This window comes from Onychostoma macrolepis, chromosome 07, assembly GCF_012432095.1.
Source record: "Onychostoma macrolepis isolate SWU-2019 chromosome 07, ASM1243209v1, whole genome shotgun sequence".
In the NCBI taxonomy this organism is placed as follows: domain Eukaryota; kingdom Metazoa; phylum Chordata; class Actinopteri; order Cypriniformes; family Cyprinidae; genus Onychostoma; species Onychostoma macrolepis.
The window spans coordinates 29,065,664-29,084,240 of record NC_081161.1 but is presented as its reverse complement, the minus strand read 5'-3'; the positions used below and the strand labels follow the sequence as shown (position 1 = coordinate 29,084,240).

Genomic DNA, 18,577 nt, shown 5'->3' with positions numbered 1-18,577 from the left:
CATAAAAATCATCTATATTTTATACTGCCACAGTATACTCAACCCAGTGTGAAAAAATTGTTTTATTTCTTTTGTGCAATTATTTTTACAGTATTTCTAAATATTTTTCTATAGAAGAAATGATGGTATTTTTTATTTTTCATTAATGATACCCTGAGGAACGCTTACATTTATTTATATTTCAATAATTTCACTGCAGTAACTTAACCATCTAAAAACTGCATCTATGAGCTGTCTTTTTCACATATGTGCAGTGAATCAGTCAAATATGACATGCAAAAGCATGTAATTCTTTATGAGAACATTACATGATGTTAAAAGCTTGTTTAAAGTTATCAGCTATTGAGATGGCTTTATTTCCAGACAGCCAGTTAACCCTCTGGAGCAGCGGCAATAACTCACCAGAATAAGCCTGTAATGATGTGACCGGGTTAACAGGCTAATGTCTTTATGAGGGGAAAAATGCCATGTGTGCAATGCAAACGTTAATGTATCACTCTGAGGAAACATGCAGGGAGAGTTATGGTGGATGTGGGGGGGGGGGGGGGGTCACATGGTTTCCTTCCACCTGTAATGTTTTATAGGTGCAGATCTATATGGGTGAACTTATATAGTTGGGAATAAAATCTACTACTGCAGCTCAATACAAAATTATATAGAATGGTCAAGGTCAGGTGCGCTTATAAGAGTCATATCAACTTTTTTGACTCATCGAGAGCTTTTAGCACTAAAGATTTCCAAAAAAATCATCAGCTCCTCTCCTGTCTCCTTCCTGGAGGCCCTTACTTTTTCCCTTTGCTCCTGACTTCAGAGGAAGTGGTTTCTGTGCAGACAGCGTGTAGCTGGAACATTGTGTCATGTACATGGGAAGCTGTAACCAAAGAAGTGCACATTAAAAGTTCCACTAGAGTAACACTTTCTGTGCAGACAGATCTGGTGGACAGTCGAGCCAGAATTGGGGGTCTGCCTTGAATCTCACCATAAGTACGTGAGTGTGTGTGTCCGACTTTTAGGCAAAGTGTATAATACTGCCCCCTAGTGTAAGCATTTTGCTAGTGAACAGAGCACTGGGACATATCCTGCTCCCTGTTGCACATGAACACACACATCTTAACATGCAAAGAAAAGATTTTAAGTAGCACATGACCACACTCATCACTGTCTTTTCTAAAACTACACTTCCAACTTTAAGTTCCTGTAGAGCCTTACTCTCCAGATCCAGCAAAAATCATAAATAAGTATTTCAGGCATGAGCAGATAAGATATTTACTGCATGTCGGGCTCTTATCTCTGTTTCTGTAGGTATACAGCAATTCCAGTAACTAGGCTTCTGAAGTTCAAAAGCATGGCTTGTCTCAGGCATTTCTCCATATTATTTTAATTAGACATTATTTACTCTGCATGCTTGGACAAATTTAACTATAATGTAACTTTAAGGACAATGTGGTATTTTAACACAATTCCCCAGCATTACTCCAAACCTCAGACATAATCACCATAACTGAGCTTTAAGACCTGTTTTAGCCAAATTAGTAGTCTTAAAGTAACTTAAAGGGATACCACCCTCATGTCTTTCCAAAACTGTATGACTTTATTTCTTCTGTCGAACATAAAAGGAGATATTTTGAAAAAGGTTTGTTTTTGGTATAAGGTTTGTTTTAGTACACACACACACACACACATACACAATATATTATACAGGTGCATCTCAATAAATTAGAATGTCGTGGAAAAGTTCATTTATTTCAGTAATTCAACTCATATTGTGAAACTCATGTATTAAATAAATTCAATGCACACAGACTGAAGTAGTTTAAGTGTTTGGTTCTTTTAATTGATTTAAGGCTCACATTTAACAAAATCTCAACAAATTAGAATACTTCATAAGACCAATAAAAAAAAAAATTTTTTAGTGAATTATTGGCTGTAAGGTCCACGAATTTGGTCCAAGGACGGTATCCAATCGTGTGTGAAGGTTTCCTGCGTGTTCGGCCTTTTCAGCGCGCAAAGTTATTCAGTCTAGGTTAACTTCAAATCTGACTCCATTTTAATATCTAATCTGACTCCATTTTATTATAACCTCGAATTTAGGTTGAAATGCAAATTGGTTGTTTGTCTATTTCTAATTAGTATTCTTCTGATATTTGATTATTCTGGTGACTCTTTACTTTATATTTTACTCGTTCATTCAGGTGCTCATGTCTCTAACAAGGATACAGCGTATTCTACTATCAATAATTACAGAGTAAAACAGAATAAGATCAAATGTAACAATTTATTATCAGTCAGGTAAATATATATTATGTCAATTACATAGCCAATTCAGAGATATCAAATCATATCAATACAAAACATCGAATTCTCAAAGATAAATCTACGAGTAAAAGATGCATACCTGACTTTATAGAAATACATAGTGTGAAGTATAGAGAACACACTACGGGCTTCTGGCTACAGATCGCCCCGATCCTTTTGCCACATTTCCTTAAGTACCCCAGACCAAGACCAACATCCCCCGAGATGGAGACAGGAGCTAACGATTGGAATTTGCATTGACCGAGTTAACACCTTTTGGGACAAAAGGTAATTTTGCATAGAAACCACTGGAAACTGACCCACCCTCTACAGTGTGCAAAATATATCTAAACTCTTAGGATCTGTATTACCTTTTAGATTACTTCTTGTAAGAATGAGCCCATTGTACCAGACGCCCTGAGACAATTCAAATGATACCAAACATGACTGTAAATATCACTTGCATTCATGTAGAACATTACAATCTACTATTGATCATTTTGAGCTGAGTGAAGGAAAGGATGGGTGAGGGGAAGGAAGGGGATGAAAAGGAACTGATGCATATGTGAGAGAGGCGTTTTCCCGCATTTTCTCTCAGTGGGATGTGGAGACAGATGTCTGTATGTTAATACACCGTGTTGGTGTTGTCCATCTCAGAAGTTCAAAGTGTCTGAGGTTCTATAATTCTTACAGTGGCCTTCTGGAAAGTATGTTCATTTACTGTATATGTACTCAATACTTGGTAGGGGCTCCTTTTGCTTTAATTACTGCCTCAATTCGTCATGGCGTGGAGCTGATCAGTTTGTGGCACTGCTGAGGTGGTATGGAAGCCCAGGTTGCTTTGACAGTGGTCTTCAGCTCATCTGCATTGTTGGGTCTGGTGTCTCTCATCTTCCTCTTGACAATAACCCATAGATTCTCTATGGGGTTCAGGTCAGGCGAGTTTGCAGGCCAATCAAGCACCGCAACACCATGGTCATTGAACCAGCTTTTGGTACCTTTGGCAGTGTGGGCAGGTGCCAAGTCCTGCTGGAAATTGAAATCAGCATCTCCATAAAGCTGGTCAGCAGAAGGACGCATGAAGTGCTCTAAAATCTCCTGGTAGATGGCTGCGTTGACTGTGGACTTCAGAAAACACAGTGGACCAACACCAGCAGATGACATGGCAGCCCAAATCATCACTGACTGTGGAAACTTCACACTGGACTTCAAGCAACATGGATTCTGTGCCTCTCCACTCTTCCTTCAGACTCTGGGACCTTGATTTCCAAATGAAATGCTAAATTTACTTTCATCTGAAAAGAGGACTTTGGACCACTGAGCAACAGTCCAGTTCCTTTGCTCCACAGCCCAGGTAAGACGCTTCTGACGATGTCTCTGGTTAAGAAGTGGCTTGGTAGCCCTTTTCCTGAAGACGACTGAGCATGGTGACTCTTGATGCACTGACTCCAGCTTCAGTCCACTCCTTGTGAAGCTCTCCCAAGTGTTTGAATCAGCTTTGCTTGACAGTATTCTCAAGCTTGCAGTCATCCCTGTTGCTTTTGCACCTTTTCCTACCCAATTCCTTCCTTCCAGTCAACTTTACATTTAATATGCTTTGATACAGCACTCTGTAAACAGCCACACCTTTCAGTAATGACCCTCTGTGACTTACCCTCTTTGTGGAGGGCGTCAATGTTCATCTTCTGGATCATTGCCAAGTCAGCAGTCTTCTCCATTATTGTGGTTTCAAAGAACAAGAGATACCTGGAATTTATACTGTAGGGATGGTCATTAATTGAAACTCAAATGTAAATATTCTAATATTTTGAGATACTGATTTTTGACTTTCATGAGCTGTAAGCTCTAATCATCAAAATTAAAACAAAAAAACTTTTGAAATGTTTTACTTTACATGCAATGAATCTAAAATTTTCTAAATTTTCTAAACATTCCTTTTTTGTATTCCACAGAAGAAAAACGTAGAGTCATATGACCTATTTTTAAAAAGCTTTAGCATTAGCCATGACAAACTAATTTTCAGTCCAAAGCCATTTTTTTTGTAATTGGTGACACTAGTGCATGTAGATCTATAATTCCTGAAATTTTCTAAATCTAAAAAGTTTCACTTTTTGAAATAACTATATATATATATATTACACAGTGCTGCTGGAAAGTTTATAAATTTATAAGTTTAAAGTATATAAATTTTCTATTTTTCTGCATGAATATGACCCAAAACATCATCAGATTTTCATACAAGTCCTGAAAGTAGACAAAGAGAAACCCAATCAAACAAGTGAGAGAAAAATATTTTCTTTGTCATTTATTTATTGAGAAAAATTATCCAGTGTTACATATATGTGCATTGCAAAAGTGTGTGTATCTCTCGGATTAGTAGTTAATTTAAAGGTGAAATTAGAGTCCATCTGTGCAGAGGTGTTTTCAGTAAGTGCAATGAATATCAAATGTCAATACGTGACACGTTTTATTCAAAGAACAGAGATCTATCAAAGTCTGATCATGTTTGTGGAAAAGAATCATGTCAAGAACAAAGGAGATTACTAGAAAAGGTTACAAAACCATCTCTAAAGAGTTTGGAGTCCACAAATCCACAGTCAGACAGACTGTGTACAAATGGAGGAAATTCAAGACCACTGTTAACTTCTTGAGAAGTGGTCGACCAACCAAGATCACTCCAAAGCAGAACATGTAATAGTCTGCGAGGTAGCAAAAGTTCCCAGGGTAACTTCTAAGCAACTAAAGGCCTTTCTCACATTGGCTAATGTTAATGTTCATGAGCCCACCACCGGGAGAACACTGAGCAACCATGGTGTGCATGGCATAGTTGCAAGAGGCAAGCCACTGTTCTCCAAAAAGAAAATTGCTTGGTAAAGATCATGTGGACAAGCCAGAGGACTATTGGAGAAAGGCACAATGGATGGATGAAACCAAAATAGAACTTATTGGTTTAAATGAGAAGCTATTATGTTCGGAGAAAAGAACACACTGCATTCCAGCTCAAGAATCTTATCCCATCTGTGAAACATGGTGGCGGTAGTATCATGGCTTGGGCCTGTTTTGCTGCATCTTGGCCAAAACAGCCTGCCATCAGTGATGGAACAATGAATTCTGAATTATACCAGCAAATTCTAAAGGAAAAAGTCAGGACATCTGTTTAAGAACAGAGTCTCAAGAGAACGTGGGCCATGCAGCAAGACAACAACCCCAAGCACACAAGTCATTCTACCAAAGAATGGTTAAAGAAGAACAAAGTTAATGTTTTGGAATGGCTGAGTCAAAGTCCAGACTTTAAAGGGGTCATATAATGGTACATGCACTTTTACAAGTTGATTGTACTGAAATGTGTGTTAGCAGTGCCTGTACACAACCATCATAAAATGATAAAAATCCATCCAGTGTTTTTTTTTTTAATCTCCTTATTTGTTTTACCCTGTCTCAAATCAAGCCGTTCGACCGTGTGACGCCACACGGTCGGACGCCCCTCCCACGATGGTTGATTGACAGCAGTGTTTCAACACAGACCCGCCCTTGCTCGTGAGCGAGCTGTCAATCATAGTCCGCGCGTCATTGTTGATATACGCTGGAGCTGTCTATGAGCAGAATGGCGTCTAAGCCAGTGGTTCCCAAACTGGGGGGCGCGGAGTTATGATAAGGGGGGCGCGGCAAGGCTAGTGTACATACAGTCAGCCGATATTTATAGGGACGCACCGAAATTTCAAAAGAGAAAAACGGTCCAATGAGCCGAAAATATCTGCCGAGCCGCCCGGCAGTATTCAGCGCGCACTCTCTCTCTCTCTCTCTCTAATCACTGCCGCCGTGACACTCCGCTGAATATTCCGCTCTATGAATGTGCGCAAAGCAAAGTCCTCTCAAATAACGCGCCAACAGAAAATTTCAATGTATACTTGTTCCTTTTTGCAATAGCGCTATTGTGATGTAACGTAGTACAGATGTACTGCACAACGGTGGTAAAATGACGCCACCCTCTCGTGACGCGATGCTCTGCTCACGTGCTCTGATAATAATAGTTTTGTAGGACTATAAAAAAAGTTATATCCGATTCGGTTTCATAGAACTGAATAAAAATAATATATTGATTGATATTTAATATTAATAGGCTATATTTTCTGTCCAATTTTGTGTTACTTTCAATAAACGTGGTTATTTTATTGGCTTGTGATTTTTAAATTCAGTATCATTAAAATTGAGTTAAATTAAAAAGTCTTACAAAAATTACAATATTATTTAATAAAATAATAAATAATTATTACAAAGCAGTTTTGGTTTCGGCCATTGATGTCACCACTGATTCAATAACAAGGCTTCAGTTTAAGTCCAAGGCATTGGCTGCATTTTGGATTGGAGTGGAAAAGGACTACCCATTGCTGGGCAGGAGAGCCCTGGCAATACTCCTTCCTTTTGCCACATCCTACCTATGTGAGATAGGGTTTTCTGCAGTTGCCTCAATCAAGACAAAATACAGATCAAAGCTGGACATTGAAAATGAGCTAAGAGTGGCAGTCTCACAGCTGCATTCCCGATTTGAGAGGATCTGCAGCACAAGGCAAGCCCATCCCAGTCACTGAAAAGACTGTGGGACTAGTAAGAATAAGTCTAAATCCTGCAGTTCAAAAATGTTCATTTTTGACAACAAAGAGAAAATCTGTTGAAAACAATGAATACTGTTACATAGTTAAAAATAATAATAATAATAATAAATAAATAAATAAATGTTGAAGCTGCATGCTTTACTTGTAATGCTTCTACTATTGACTAGTTCCTTATTTATTTATTTTTTTCAGTAAGTTGTCACACACTGAATTTGTGTTAATTACCATTAATGAATTACAATGTTTCAAACAAATCCTCCTGGAGGTGTGTTTATGTGTATGTGTGGGGGTGGGGGGCCTTAATTTTTTATTCTGCAAAAGGGGGGCCCGGCAGAAAAAGTTTGGGAACCACTGGTCTAAGCGATTGTGGTGTTCTGTTCTCGGGTGCAATAATGAACACAGCAGTCATTTTGATGTTCCTAAGTCCGAACCGCTGAAGACACAGTGGCTGAGTTTTGCTTTTGAAGGGAATATTCCCCACGAGCAACGTCAATGTTTTCATGTTTGCGCGAATCATTTTTCACCAGACTGCTTTATAAATGAAGGTCAGTATAAAGCTGGTTTTGCTAAGAAGCTGCTCCTGAAAAAAGAATCGGTACCAACTATTCGTGTTCCTGCTGAACCTCCAGAAGAAGTGAGTGTAACGTTTAATTAACCTTTATATTAATCTTTATATTAATCTTTGCAAATCGCTAGCACCCTTCACGATGTATGTGGCTAATGTTTACATTCAGGGTACATGCATGTTTTCTATTCTGACGTTCTCAATATAATTAATAATCCCACGTTTATAATGAACAAAACGTTATGGTTATTGTGTTATTACAAACTGTGTACGCAGGTATTAAAGTTAACATGATAACACTACACTAAGCTTACTTTTGTAGATGGTTTATAACGGTGTCTGTTAAGAAGTAATGTAAAAAATTTAAATAAATAAAAAACAGTTATAACTGCATGAAAATTAATGGTAACACAATACCTGCAAAATACTGTTTACATCCTGCAAATGCATATGATCCAAGACTATAAATACTCTAATTGATGTCTTCTTCGGGCCGTCATCCTGTTCGGGTCCGACTCGGTTCAAATTGATAAGGTTGCACAGTATCCTCAGAGACTCCGCTGCCATTCTTCAAAATATACCCTCAACTGTTGTCAAGGCAACACTCCACGTGTGTTGTGTCAAAAACGCCCCACAGAACAGAGGGGCGGGGCGAGCAAAGCTCATTAGAATTTAAAAACACACGCACTAAAACTGTGTGCTGAAAACAGAGCTGTTTTTGAGCAGGTAAAATGAGTGTTTTCTTACAATACTAATGAGAATTTTTAATTAAAGTATATTACAAACTTTCAATTTAGACCCTAAAGAATCATATTAGCTTGTACAAAAATGGCATTATATGACCCCTTTAATCCAGTTAAAATGTTGTGGATGGACATAAGCAAGCAATTCATAGAAGGAAACCCACCAACATCACAGAGTTTAAGTGGTTCTTCACTAAGGAATGGGCTAAAACTCCTACATGCTACTGTGCAGGACTGATCAGCATTTACAAGAAACTTTACCTTCAGTTACTGCAGCAAAAGTGGGCCACACCAGATACTGAAAGCAAAGATTCACATACTTTTGCGATGCACAGATATGTAACACTGGATAATTTTTCTCAATAAATAAATGACAAAGAAAATATTTTTCTCTCACTTGTTTGATTTGGTTCTCTTTGTCTACTTTCAGGACTTATATGAAAATCTGATGATGTTTTGGGTTATATTTATGCAGAAATACAGAAAATTCTAAAGGGTTCACAAAATGTAACAGCACTGTATATATATTATATATTATATATATATAAAAAACAAAAATTCCAGAAATGTTGGGACATTGAATAAACATTTGAATAAAATGAAAACTAAAATATTTTCAAATCACATGAGCCAATATCTTATTCACAATAGAACATTGAGAACATAACAAATGTTTAAACGGAGAAATTGTATACTTTTATCCACTAAATGAGCTCATTTCAAATTTGATGCCAACTACAGGTCTCAAAAAAGTTGGCACAGGTGCAACAAAAGGCTGAAAAAGCAAGAATTTTTGAAAAGATTCACCTGTGAGAACATCTAGCAACTAATTAAGTTAATTGACATCAGGTCTGTAACATGATTAGCTATAAAAGGGATGTCTTAAGCCAGAGACACATTGCATGATTTTCGGCTGTCCCAGATGAAAGATTGGCATCGTGAAACAATTGTGGCAAATCAGAAATCGCCACGATTGTTTCACGATGCCAGTCTTTTGTCTGGGACAGCAGAAAATTGTGCAGTGTGTCTCAGGCTTTAGAGAGGCAGAGTCTCTCAGAAGTAAAGATGGGCAGAGGCTCTCCAATCTGTGAAAGAGTGTGTAAAAAGATTGTGGAATACGTTAAAAACAATGTTCCTCAACGTCAAATTGCAAAGGCTTTGCAAATCTCATCATCTACAGTGCATAATATCATCAAAAGATTCAGAGAAACTGGAGAAATCTCTATGTAAGGGACAAGGCCGAAGACCTTTGTTGGATGCCCGTGGTCTTCGGGCCCTAAGACGACACTGCATCACTCATCAGCATGATTCTGTCATTGACATTACTAAATGGGCCCAGGAATACTTCCAGAAACCACTGTTGGTAAACACAATCTGCAGATGCCATCTGAAGCTCTATCATGCAAAAAGGAAGCCATATGTGAACATGGTCCAGAAGCGCCGTCGTGTCCTGTGGTCCAAGGCTCATTTAAAATGGACTGTTTCAAAGTAGAAAAGTGTTCTATGGTCAGACGAGTCCAAATTTGACATTCTTGTTGGAAATCACGGACGCCGTGTCCTCCGGGCTAAAGAGGAGAGAGATCTTCCAGCGTGTTATAAGTGCATACGGGCAGCTTGCATATTTTGGAAGGCACTATGAATGCTGAAAGGTATATAAAGATTTTTTGCTCCCCTCCAGACAACGTCTATTTCAGGGAAGGCCTTGTGTATTTCAGCAGGACAATGCAAAACCACATACTGCAGCTATTACAACAGCATGGCTTCGTAGTAGAAGAGTCCGGGTGCTGAATTGGCCTGCCTGCAATCCAGATCTTTCACCTATAAAGAACATTTGGTGCATCATTAAAAGAAAAATACGTCAAAGATGACCACGAACTCTTCAGCAGCTGGAAACCTATATCAGGAAAGAATGGGACCAAATTCCAACACCAAAACTCCAGAGACTCATAACCTCGATGCTCAGACGTCTTCAAATTGTTTTGAAAATAAGAGGAGATGCTACAACATGGTAAACATGCCCTTGTCCCAACTATTTCAAGACCAGAAGCAGGCATCAAATTTAAAATAACCTCATTTTGTGCATAAAATTGTAACATTTCTCAGTTTAAACATTTGTTATGTTCTCTATGTTCTATTGTGAATAAACTATTGGCTCGTGATTTTAAATTGTTTTAGTTTTCATTTTATTAAAATTTAAAAAACGTATATATATATATATACACACACATACATACATACATACTGTGTATATGTGTGTGTGTGACACACACACACACACACATTCCTTTTTTGTATTCCACAGAAGAAAAACGTAGAGTCATATGACCTATTTTTAAAAAGCTTTAGCATTAGCCATGACAAACTAATTTTCAGTCCAAAGCCATTTTTTTTTGTAATTGGTGACACTGGTGCATGTAGATCTATAATTCCTGAAGAAAACTATGCATTAGCATTTCCATTCATCTAAACTGTAGTTGCTCGGCTGGCAGAAACATCCCTAGGAAATACAAAGTACAGTCACTGGTATAACATCTGCTATAATATAATGAAATGCTGCATGTATACAAATGTACACAAAAATGTGTTCAAAAGTTTTGGCTGAGTGAGATGTTTTTAAAAGAAATGAACAAAATTGATCAAATTAAATTAATCAAAAGTGACAGTAAAGACTTTTACATTGCAATAAAAAAAAATCTAATCAGTGCTGTTTCAACAACAATACAGTTTCAACAACAATATTCAGTTCACTAACTAGGACCACGCCACGAACAAGCTATGAAATAGTTAGTTGAACAGAGTGTTGGGGAAGAGTAGAGGAGGATGAAGGGGTAGAGGCAATGGGATGATGGTCAGGTTGATCAGGGCATCTAGAATTGATGGCTTAGAGAGACTCAGAGTGGGGGTACCGTCTCGATCATATATTTATGCCGGACAATTAGGACCCCCCGATGCAAGCTGAAAGAAGAGAATGTGGGATAAGGTTGGCTGAATGGATGAGAAAGGGAGGGAAGGGTGGGTTCGAGAGAAAGAGACAAACAGTACGTTATGGGGCAGCCCAATATATGGAGGTTTCGGGAAGTCAGGTGATCGTTTGGTGCATGGCCGTGCTCCTGAACGTCAGCTAACCAATTAACTCCCTTGGCAATGTTTTTAGCAGTGATAATCATAACAAATGTCACTTGAGCACCAAATCAGCATATTAGAGTGATTTCTGAAGGATCAAGTGAAAATGCTGAAAATTACAATATTAAAATAGAAAACAGTTATTTTTAACTTATAATAATATTTCACAATATTGCTTTTTTACTGATTTGTCATCAAATAAATTTTGTTTGGTGAGCATAAGAGACTTCTTTCAAAAACATTAAAATATATTACCAACCCAGACTTTTGAATGTTAGTGTATCTCATCAGAACACACAACTAATTTTGAATGGCTGTCAATGGTGATTTTTTTCCTTCTCTCCTTAAAAATGGTAGTTATGCTATGATCTAAGGGGCTGCTAAAAAGCTAAGTATGCCGCACACATCCTAAAAAGTGCCGCCAATGTCATTTCAAGAGTTTGATTTTCTACAAGGTTTGGTTTTATTTGATGCTATAAAAATGGGGTGTGGTGTCATGATTGTGTGAGTACAATTGGGCCTGCAGGAGTTTGGGCAGGACCTTGATACTGCAGTTCATGATCAGTACTGCACAGACTCGGGCTCTAAATGTCATCAGCAAAATATGACAGCGGCCATTTCTGGTACATTTTGGCTTCAATTTCCTACAGCAGAAGGAAGTGGAGACACGCTTTAAAATTCTGCTGTCATCTACTTATTGTCATTCTCTTATAAAGTTAAACTAAATATGGCTTTCAACCATACAACACAAGATGTTAGCCAGAATAACAGCCTCAGTCACCATTCATTTTCATTGCATCTTTCTCCATTGGGCGTCTTCTTTTGTTTTCCACAGAACAAAGTACGTCACACGGGTTTGGAACCACATGGCTATGAATGAACTATCCCTTTAAATGTGTTATTCAATAAATGTAATTAGTAATGTAATATTACTGAGGCCCACAAGAGGGCAGCAGAACATAATAAAGCTACAGTTAATCCTACATAATGTTTAGAAGATTGTTTTTCTTGTTCTTCACACTTCTTACTTTAAGAAGAATCTTGAGTATAGTAATCTTGCTAAATTATATACATTTAATTAAGCAATTAATATAGATTTTTGCATTAATATTATACATTCCAAAAAACAGGGTAACCACAGTTTCCACCAAAATACTAGTTATTGTATAATTCATGATCCCATAAAATTGACATGGAGTCTTCTTCAACTGCTTCTTAAGCTTTCAAAATCTTGCATTATGAATTTTGATTATAGCAGCCAAGTTACCTGAGTATGATGATAGTATATTCAGCAAAGAGAGAGAACATATGTGACTCTGGAACACAAAACCAGTCTCAAGTCGCTGGGGTATATTTGTAGCAATAGCCAACAATACACTGTATGTGTCAAAATTAATGATTTTTCTTTTATGCCAAAAATCATTAGGATATTAAGTAAAGATCATGTTCCATGATGATATTTTGTAAATTTCCTATCATAAATATATCAAAACTAAATTTTTTTGAATATGCATTGCTAAGAACTTCATTTGGACAACTTTAAAGCCAATCTTCTCAATATTTAGATTTTTTTGAACCCTCAGATTCCAGATTTTCAAATAGTTGTATCTCAGCCAAATATCCTATCCTAACAAACCATACATCAATGGAAAGCTTATTTATTCAGATTTCAGATGATATATAAATCTCGATTTCAAAAAAAATGTACCCTTACGACAGAGAGCTAAAGAGAGCGAGTATAAGATTGTAAACAGTGATGCTGTTGTGGACATCAATAATCTTCATTAGCACATGCAGTAATCAGATTGACAGCATGGAAGGAGAAAGAGAGAGAGAGAGCAAGGAGTAATAGTACTAACATACTATGCTGACTTCACTGCAGTATCCTGACTACAGGACCATGGCTACCGCGGCACTGATAGGCTTGGATACTTAGCGAGAGACAGCAACCAGACCCTCCCTCCCTCTCTCTCTTCTCCTCCTCTTTCACAATCTCTCGTGTCTCACTCTGCTGTCGTAGAGACTGCAGGCTACACGCGCTTAGTGAGTCCTTCTCTGTCTTACTGTCTCACTCAGCGTTTCAGGAACGGAAGCTGACTCTTCTGCACTGTTCTCTGCATGACTGTCACAAAGGTAAGCGTGTGCTGGAGTGTGCGAGGCTGGGAGGGGCTGCTGTGTTTGGGCTTCACTGCAGTGGGATGTTCTGCTGAATCTCTGGCTGTAGTGTACTGCAGTGCCGGACAGGTGGAGTATGTGTGTGTGTGTGTGTGTGTGTGTTTATGCAGGTGAATCTTATGGCTACTGGATTTGCTGTGCGGTACAAACTTCTATGTGCGTTTGTCCAGCTGGCTCCATGTGTGTTTAATATGCAAGTGCCTGTCCTGCAGTAGGGCAGTGGGTCTTGGCTGGGTGAGGCATGTTTATGTGTGAGTGTGTGTGAGTGTGTGTCAGGCTTTAGCAGACTGATTACGAAGTGGGGCTCTTAATCCAGTGCTGTCCTGCATAAAGCCTGAGCTGTGCTTTTTTGCTGAGGAGAGACTGAGCATGTCACATACTACAGTATGCGTGACAGTAATAAAAAGGAGAAAAGCGTAAAGAAACAAGAAGAGAACAGGCAAGCCAAGGGATATAGGAAGAATTCAGGTCAACTGGGCCACTTTTTGACATTGGGATTCATTTTCAACTAAATTCATCAAGTATTAATGCAGATCAGGCTAATTATGTCTTGCTTGTGTGCATGTTTATCAAAGTCTCTGTGTAAGTTTGATGTTATTGGACTCTCACAGCTGTCATGAGCTGCAGGCTAATGGAACTAAATTCATTAAAGTTGGACAAAAATGACTCTATGAAATTATCATAAACGCAGTACACAAACAAGTCTGTAAAGCTGGAAACATACCTGGTCTAAGTGTTTATGCAGTATATATATATATATATATATATATATATATAGGTTTTGTATAGATTAAATATATAATAGGAAATAAGATATTATATCATGTTATAAGCCTCACAATTCTACAGGACAAGTGATTCTGAAAATGGATAAACATTATATTATATTATATCATATTATTATTATTACTATTATTTTATGTTATAAGCTCCAGCATCCCTGCAACTTTGGGAAAGCAGTTTGGAAAGCAGATGGATGGATATTATATTATATTATAATTTAGAGTTGCATACTTAAATCTCAGTCAATGCCAGTGTTCATGCAGTGATGTGTGTTGCAGTTATTCCTGGCTGAGTTACCCGCATGACGCAGGTGCTGACTGTGTAAGAACTAATGTGAGTGTATGTTTTGCTCTGATGGAGAAGGTTGAGATGTTGAGTGGGGGCTCGAGTGATGGGTGCTGTACAGAGCTAAATGACCTTGGAGTGTTTGTGTATGTGTGCTGACCGAGCAGAACAGCACTCTGTCAGACAGTGAGAGACAGAGAGCGATTCCACTCCAGAGTGTGTCATTATGTGAGAGTGAGTGCACATATAGACTAGTGTTTAACTACACAGCTGTGTGGCAGGATATCCTCACAGACTATTGGGACTGAAACTGTCACACACCCAGACTGTCATGAATAGGACAGGATGTATCTCTCACTGCAGGGCTATAAAACAGCTGGCTGCACGTCACGTCCTGTCACACATTAGTAAATAAATCACTGTGGATGTTAATTTCATATAAGGTAGGAACTAAAGCCAAAAAGCCTCATGATAAAGCTAAGCAAAATTACATATCTTATTCAGTGGTGGGGGAAAAAAAGTGTACAAAATGTGCCCCAATTAAAAAAAGGGGGAAAAAATCAAAATTGTCAGCCGCCTCAAAGTCACTCCATAATTCCTACACTGTCTTTAAGGTATGAAATCCACAGAAACATTGTAATCCATTTCATATGAAGAGACAAAGAAAGCGGGAGGAATGGATAGAAAGCTGGAGGAGGGGTTAGAGATCATTTTGTCTCCATAGAGTCGAAGGCCAACACATGTGCCCTCATGCCTTTGTTTAAAGCTTAGCATATCTTTCACCCTGGGACAGAACTTCATCTGACAGAAATGCCAACAGGCATCAGATTCTCCAGTGAATTTGCAGAATGGACCCATTGGTTAAATTTCCCCCATTATCAACACACAGAGCCACGCAGACGTGATCACGGAGTGAGCTGTGATGAGGGTTCTCATCTATGGTGTATGTGGGTGGGTTTGCACGTCTGCATGTCAGTAGGTCGAGAGGCAGGTAGGAAGCGTACAGGTGTGCTTATAAAGCTAAGAGACAATTGCACATATAAAATGCACAGAAACACTTGTCAGGAGTGTTTGAGCGACTGAGAAGACCCTGCGTGGGAAGGAGGACTGTAAATTCACAGGTGTAAAACACATTATTATAACTAAACTCCATATGCACAACTGACCTCATGCAGATAGTGGTGGGTGTTTTTTTTATTTTTTATATGTGAATATAAGTGTATATGCAGGCTATATGTTACATACTCACACATAAAACTCACACAGCTATCTTGGTGCCCACCCATTATATATATATATATATATATATATATATATATATATATATATATATATATATATAAAAATAGTGAAATATTGTGAAGTATTTAATCAAATTCAAACACAATGCTGATGCTAATTGCATGGGTTATGTTTTCTGTTAATACTGTAAATCAAATAAATGGAAATGGTATGTTTAAAAACACATAAGTAGTGTAAGGGTGGTTTCCCTATAGTGGTTCAGGCTGTAGGATTGCCGAATGACTAAAGAAACGGTATCAGCACGATGGTATAAAACTGTATATTTGTAGTCTATTACCACCCACTGCCACATTACCAATAACGGAAATAAGCACAGTTAGAATAGCTAAATAGGTGGAAGAATGTTGCTATTAAGTGACTATATTGTATTGCAATAGGTAGCACTTCAATATTAACCTTGAATCAAGATTAGTTATCACATAATTTATCATTGAAATGGTTTAATAACAGTATTTCGTTATGGTTACACTTGAAGAACAGATGGAGAATGATAAAGCATAACCAGTTAATTGTACCCATCATGTATGTAAAATGTTACCTGAGAGGGGGGAGGGGGCTAGAGAGAGAGGAAGAAAAAGAGGGAGAGAGGGCAGAGCCTCAAGAAGAGCTCCAGCAATGAAAAGAAACAGAGCAACAGTTGCCATCTTTTATCCCTTCCTTGACCATGACTAGAAACCAAATGTGAGACATTCAAACTGACCAATCAGCAGATTACAGCTTCACCCACTGGGCAAACGGTGTGACAATTAGTGGACCCCCAATGTATACACATCTTGGCCTACAGGCCTTGATCACTATCAGCACATCTGTGCCTTCAGGAATGCCAAATGGCCCTTTTGTTACTCAAGGTAAGTTTGGGACAGGAAAGCAGAAGTCTTTGATTATTTTTGACCCTACAGTAGCAAAACTATGTGTAACCGTGCGATGCTCTGGCGGTCACACTAAATTCCGACTACACCACCGGGGTTTATACCCATGGAAATAACTGAACACAGCAACATAAGTTCAATAGCCCATGATAAAAGAAGAACAGAGACGTGACCTTCAAGTTTAACACTTATATTAACACGCAATAACTATTGTTTAGATGAATAATCGACTTTAACAACGTGTAAAAGAAAAGGGAATCACAACATTAAAAGGTCTGGGCTTTAGGCCAAATATTAAAATCATAACCCACTATCTTAAAAATATATGGTTACCAAGCCTGCTGGAGGAGAAGGGGAGAATCACAAGGCCACAGATCCCCAGACGTAGAAACACACACACACACGCGCGTGCACTAATAAACAAATCATTAAACAACAACTTTTGGAAAAAGCCTGTAGTGAATCATACAAATAACGTTACACTCTCAACTCGATACTCATGCAGTGCAGTAAATCTCACACCACCATGCAGTGAAGGAAAAGGAACCCAGACGACCCCAGAAGAAAGCACTCCATACAGGCTGGTTCCTACAACACAGAAAACTTGGTTACACAAAGCTAAACGGTTGGCAGAAACTAGACTCAGCTAACAAGAAAAACATTTAAACAATCACAACAATACAAAAGTCATAAACAAATATAAACAATTTAAACGTAAAAAATAAATCAAACAAAACAGCAGGGCCTAGACATCAGAATTCCATGTGCATAAAGCACCACAGCGAAAGATCTGTCAAGTAGAAGAAAACAAAACAAACGCAAAATACAAATGCCTCTGAATACTAGCTTAATATCAAAAACTGATAAAAACACATTAACAAATAAAACACTTGCCCTAAAGCAAATGTAACAGCATTATAACCTTAAAATAATAAAAAATATACAATCCACATCCATGTGACAATAATAATCCACTGCACACATACCTCCACCGTAATTCAAGAGTGGAGCGTGACTATACAATAAAGTGGGATAAAAACACTGCACAACAGCTCGCTGCTACAGGTTAAGCCCGGAGTCCACAGCTCCGAACGCATTAACAGCCCACACTCCCATATCGAGGGTTATCTCCTTGCGCTTAACACCAAAATAAACAATATAAAAAAAACATCTTTATACAAATTCTTACAGCAAAGCAAAAGCTATGCTCATACCTCACTATGGCGTTTCCAGAATCACGACATCGGAAGGGGATAGCGGGAGTCAAAACGTCAATTTGTTACTCAAGCCACTATTTGCGCTATTTATAGGGCAAAATAGATACATGCGCCCCACCCCACACACCACCCTTATTAACTCTGTCACATATCGCAAACAAAAATAACACTATAAATTCATAGAACAAAAATCCATATCTAAAGCTGTCACACTCTGTATAGGAGAGACGACGGCGACGAGGATCAAATGAATAGTCTTTATTATATTCCAGAACAAAGGGGTAATCCACAAGGAAACAGCAGAGACACACGAGCAAGATAATAGAGACCCGACAAACACAGACTGAACAGAATGGGGCTTAAATGCACAGGATAACAAGGGACAGACAGGTGCAGGGAATCAACTAATAATTAAACTAAACAAGGACAGGAACATGACCAAATAAAGACAAACAGGAACAGAAACAGGGGCCAAACACAACACAGTCCATGTAAACAGTCCAGAATCCTGACAAAAACTGTGTTCATCAGTAATTATATAGCTCAATTAAATGATTTTATTATAAACTTTCTCTACGAAAATGCACCAAAAATATGAAAAACTCCT

The 18,577-nt window shown here is 38.2% G+C and overlaps 1 protein-coding gene across 2 annotated transcripts in view; it reads left to right on the top strand.

Annotated features, from left to right (window-relative positions):
* The first annotated feature begins 13,316 nt into the window (after positions 1–13,316).
* The window catches only part of coro2ba (coronin, actin binding protein, 2Ba), a 46,413-nt gene continuing 41,152 nt past the window's right edge, over positions 13,317–18,577 (top strand). For both annotated transcript variants that reach the window (XM_058780458.1, XM_058780456.1), the window contains exon 1: positions 13,317–13,472. In XM_058780458.1, the coding sequence (XP_058636441.1) occupies positions 13,458–13,472 (15 nt within the window). In that variant the 5' untranslated portion in view covers positions 13,317–13,457. The remainder of the gene's footprint in view (positions 13,473–18,577) is intronic.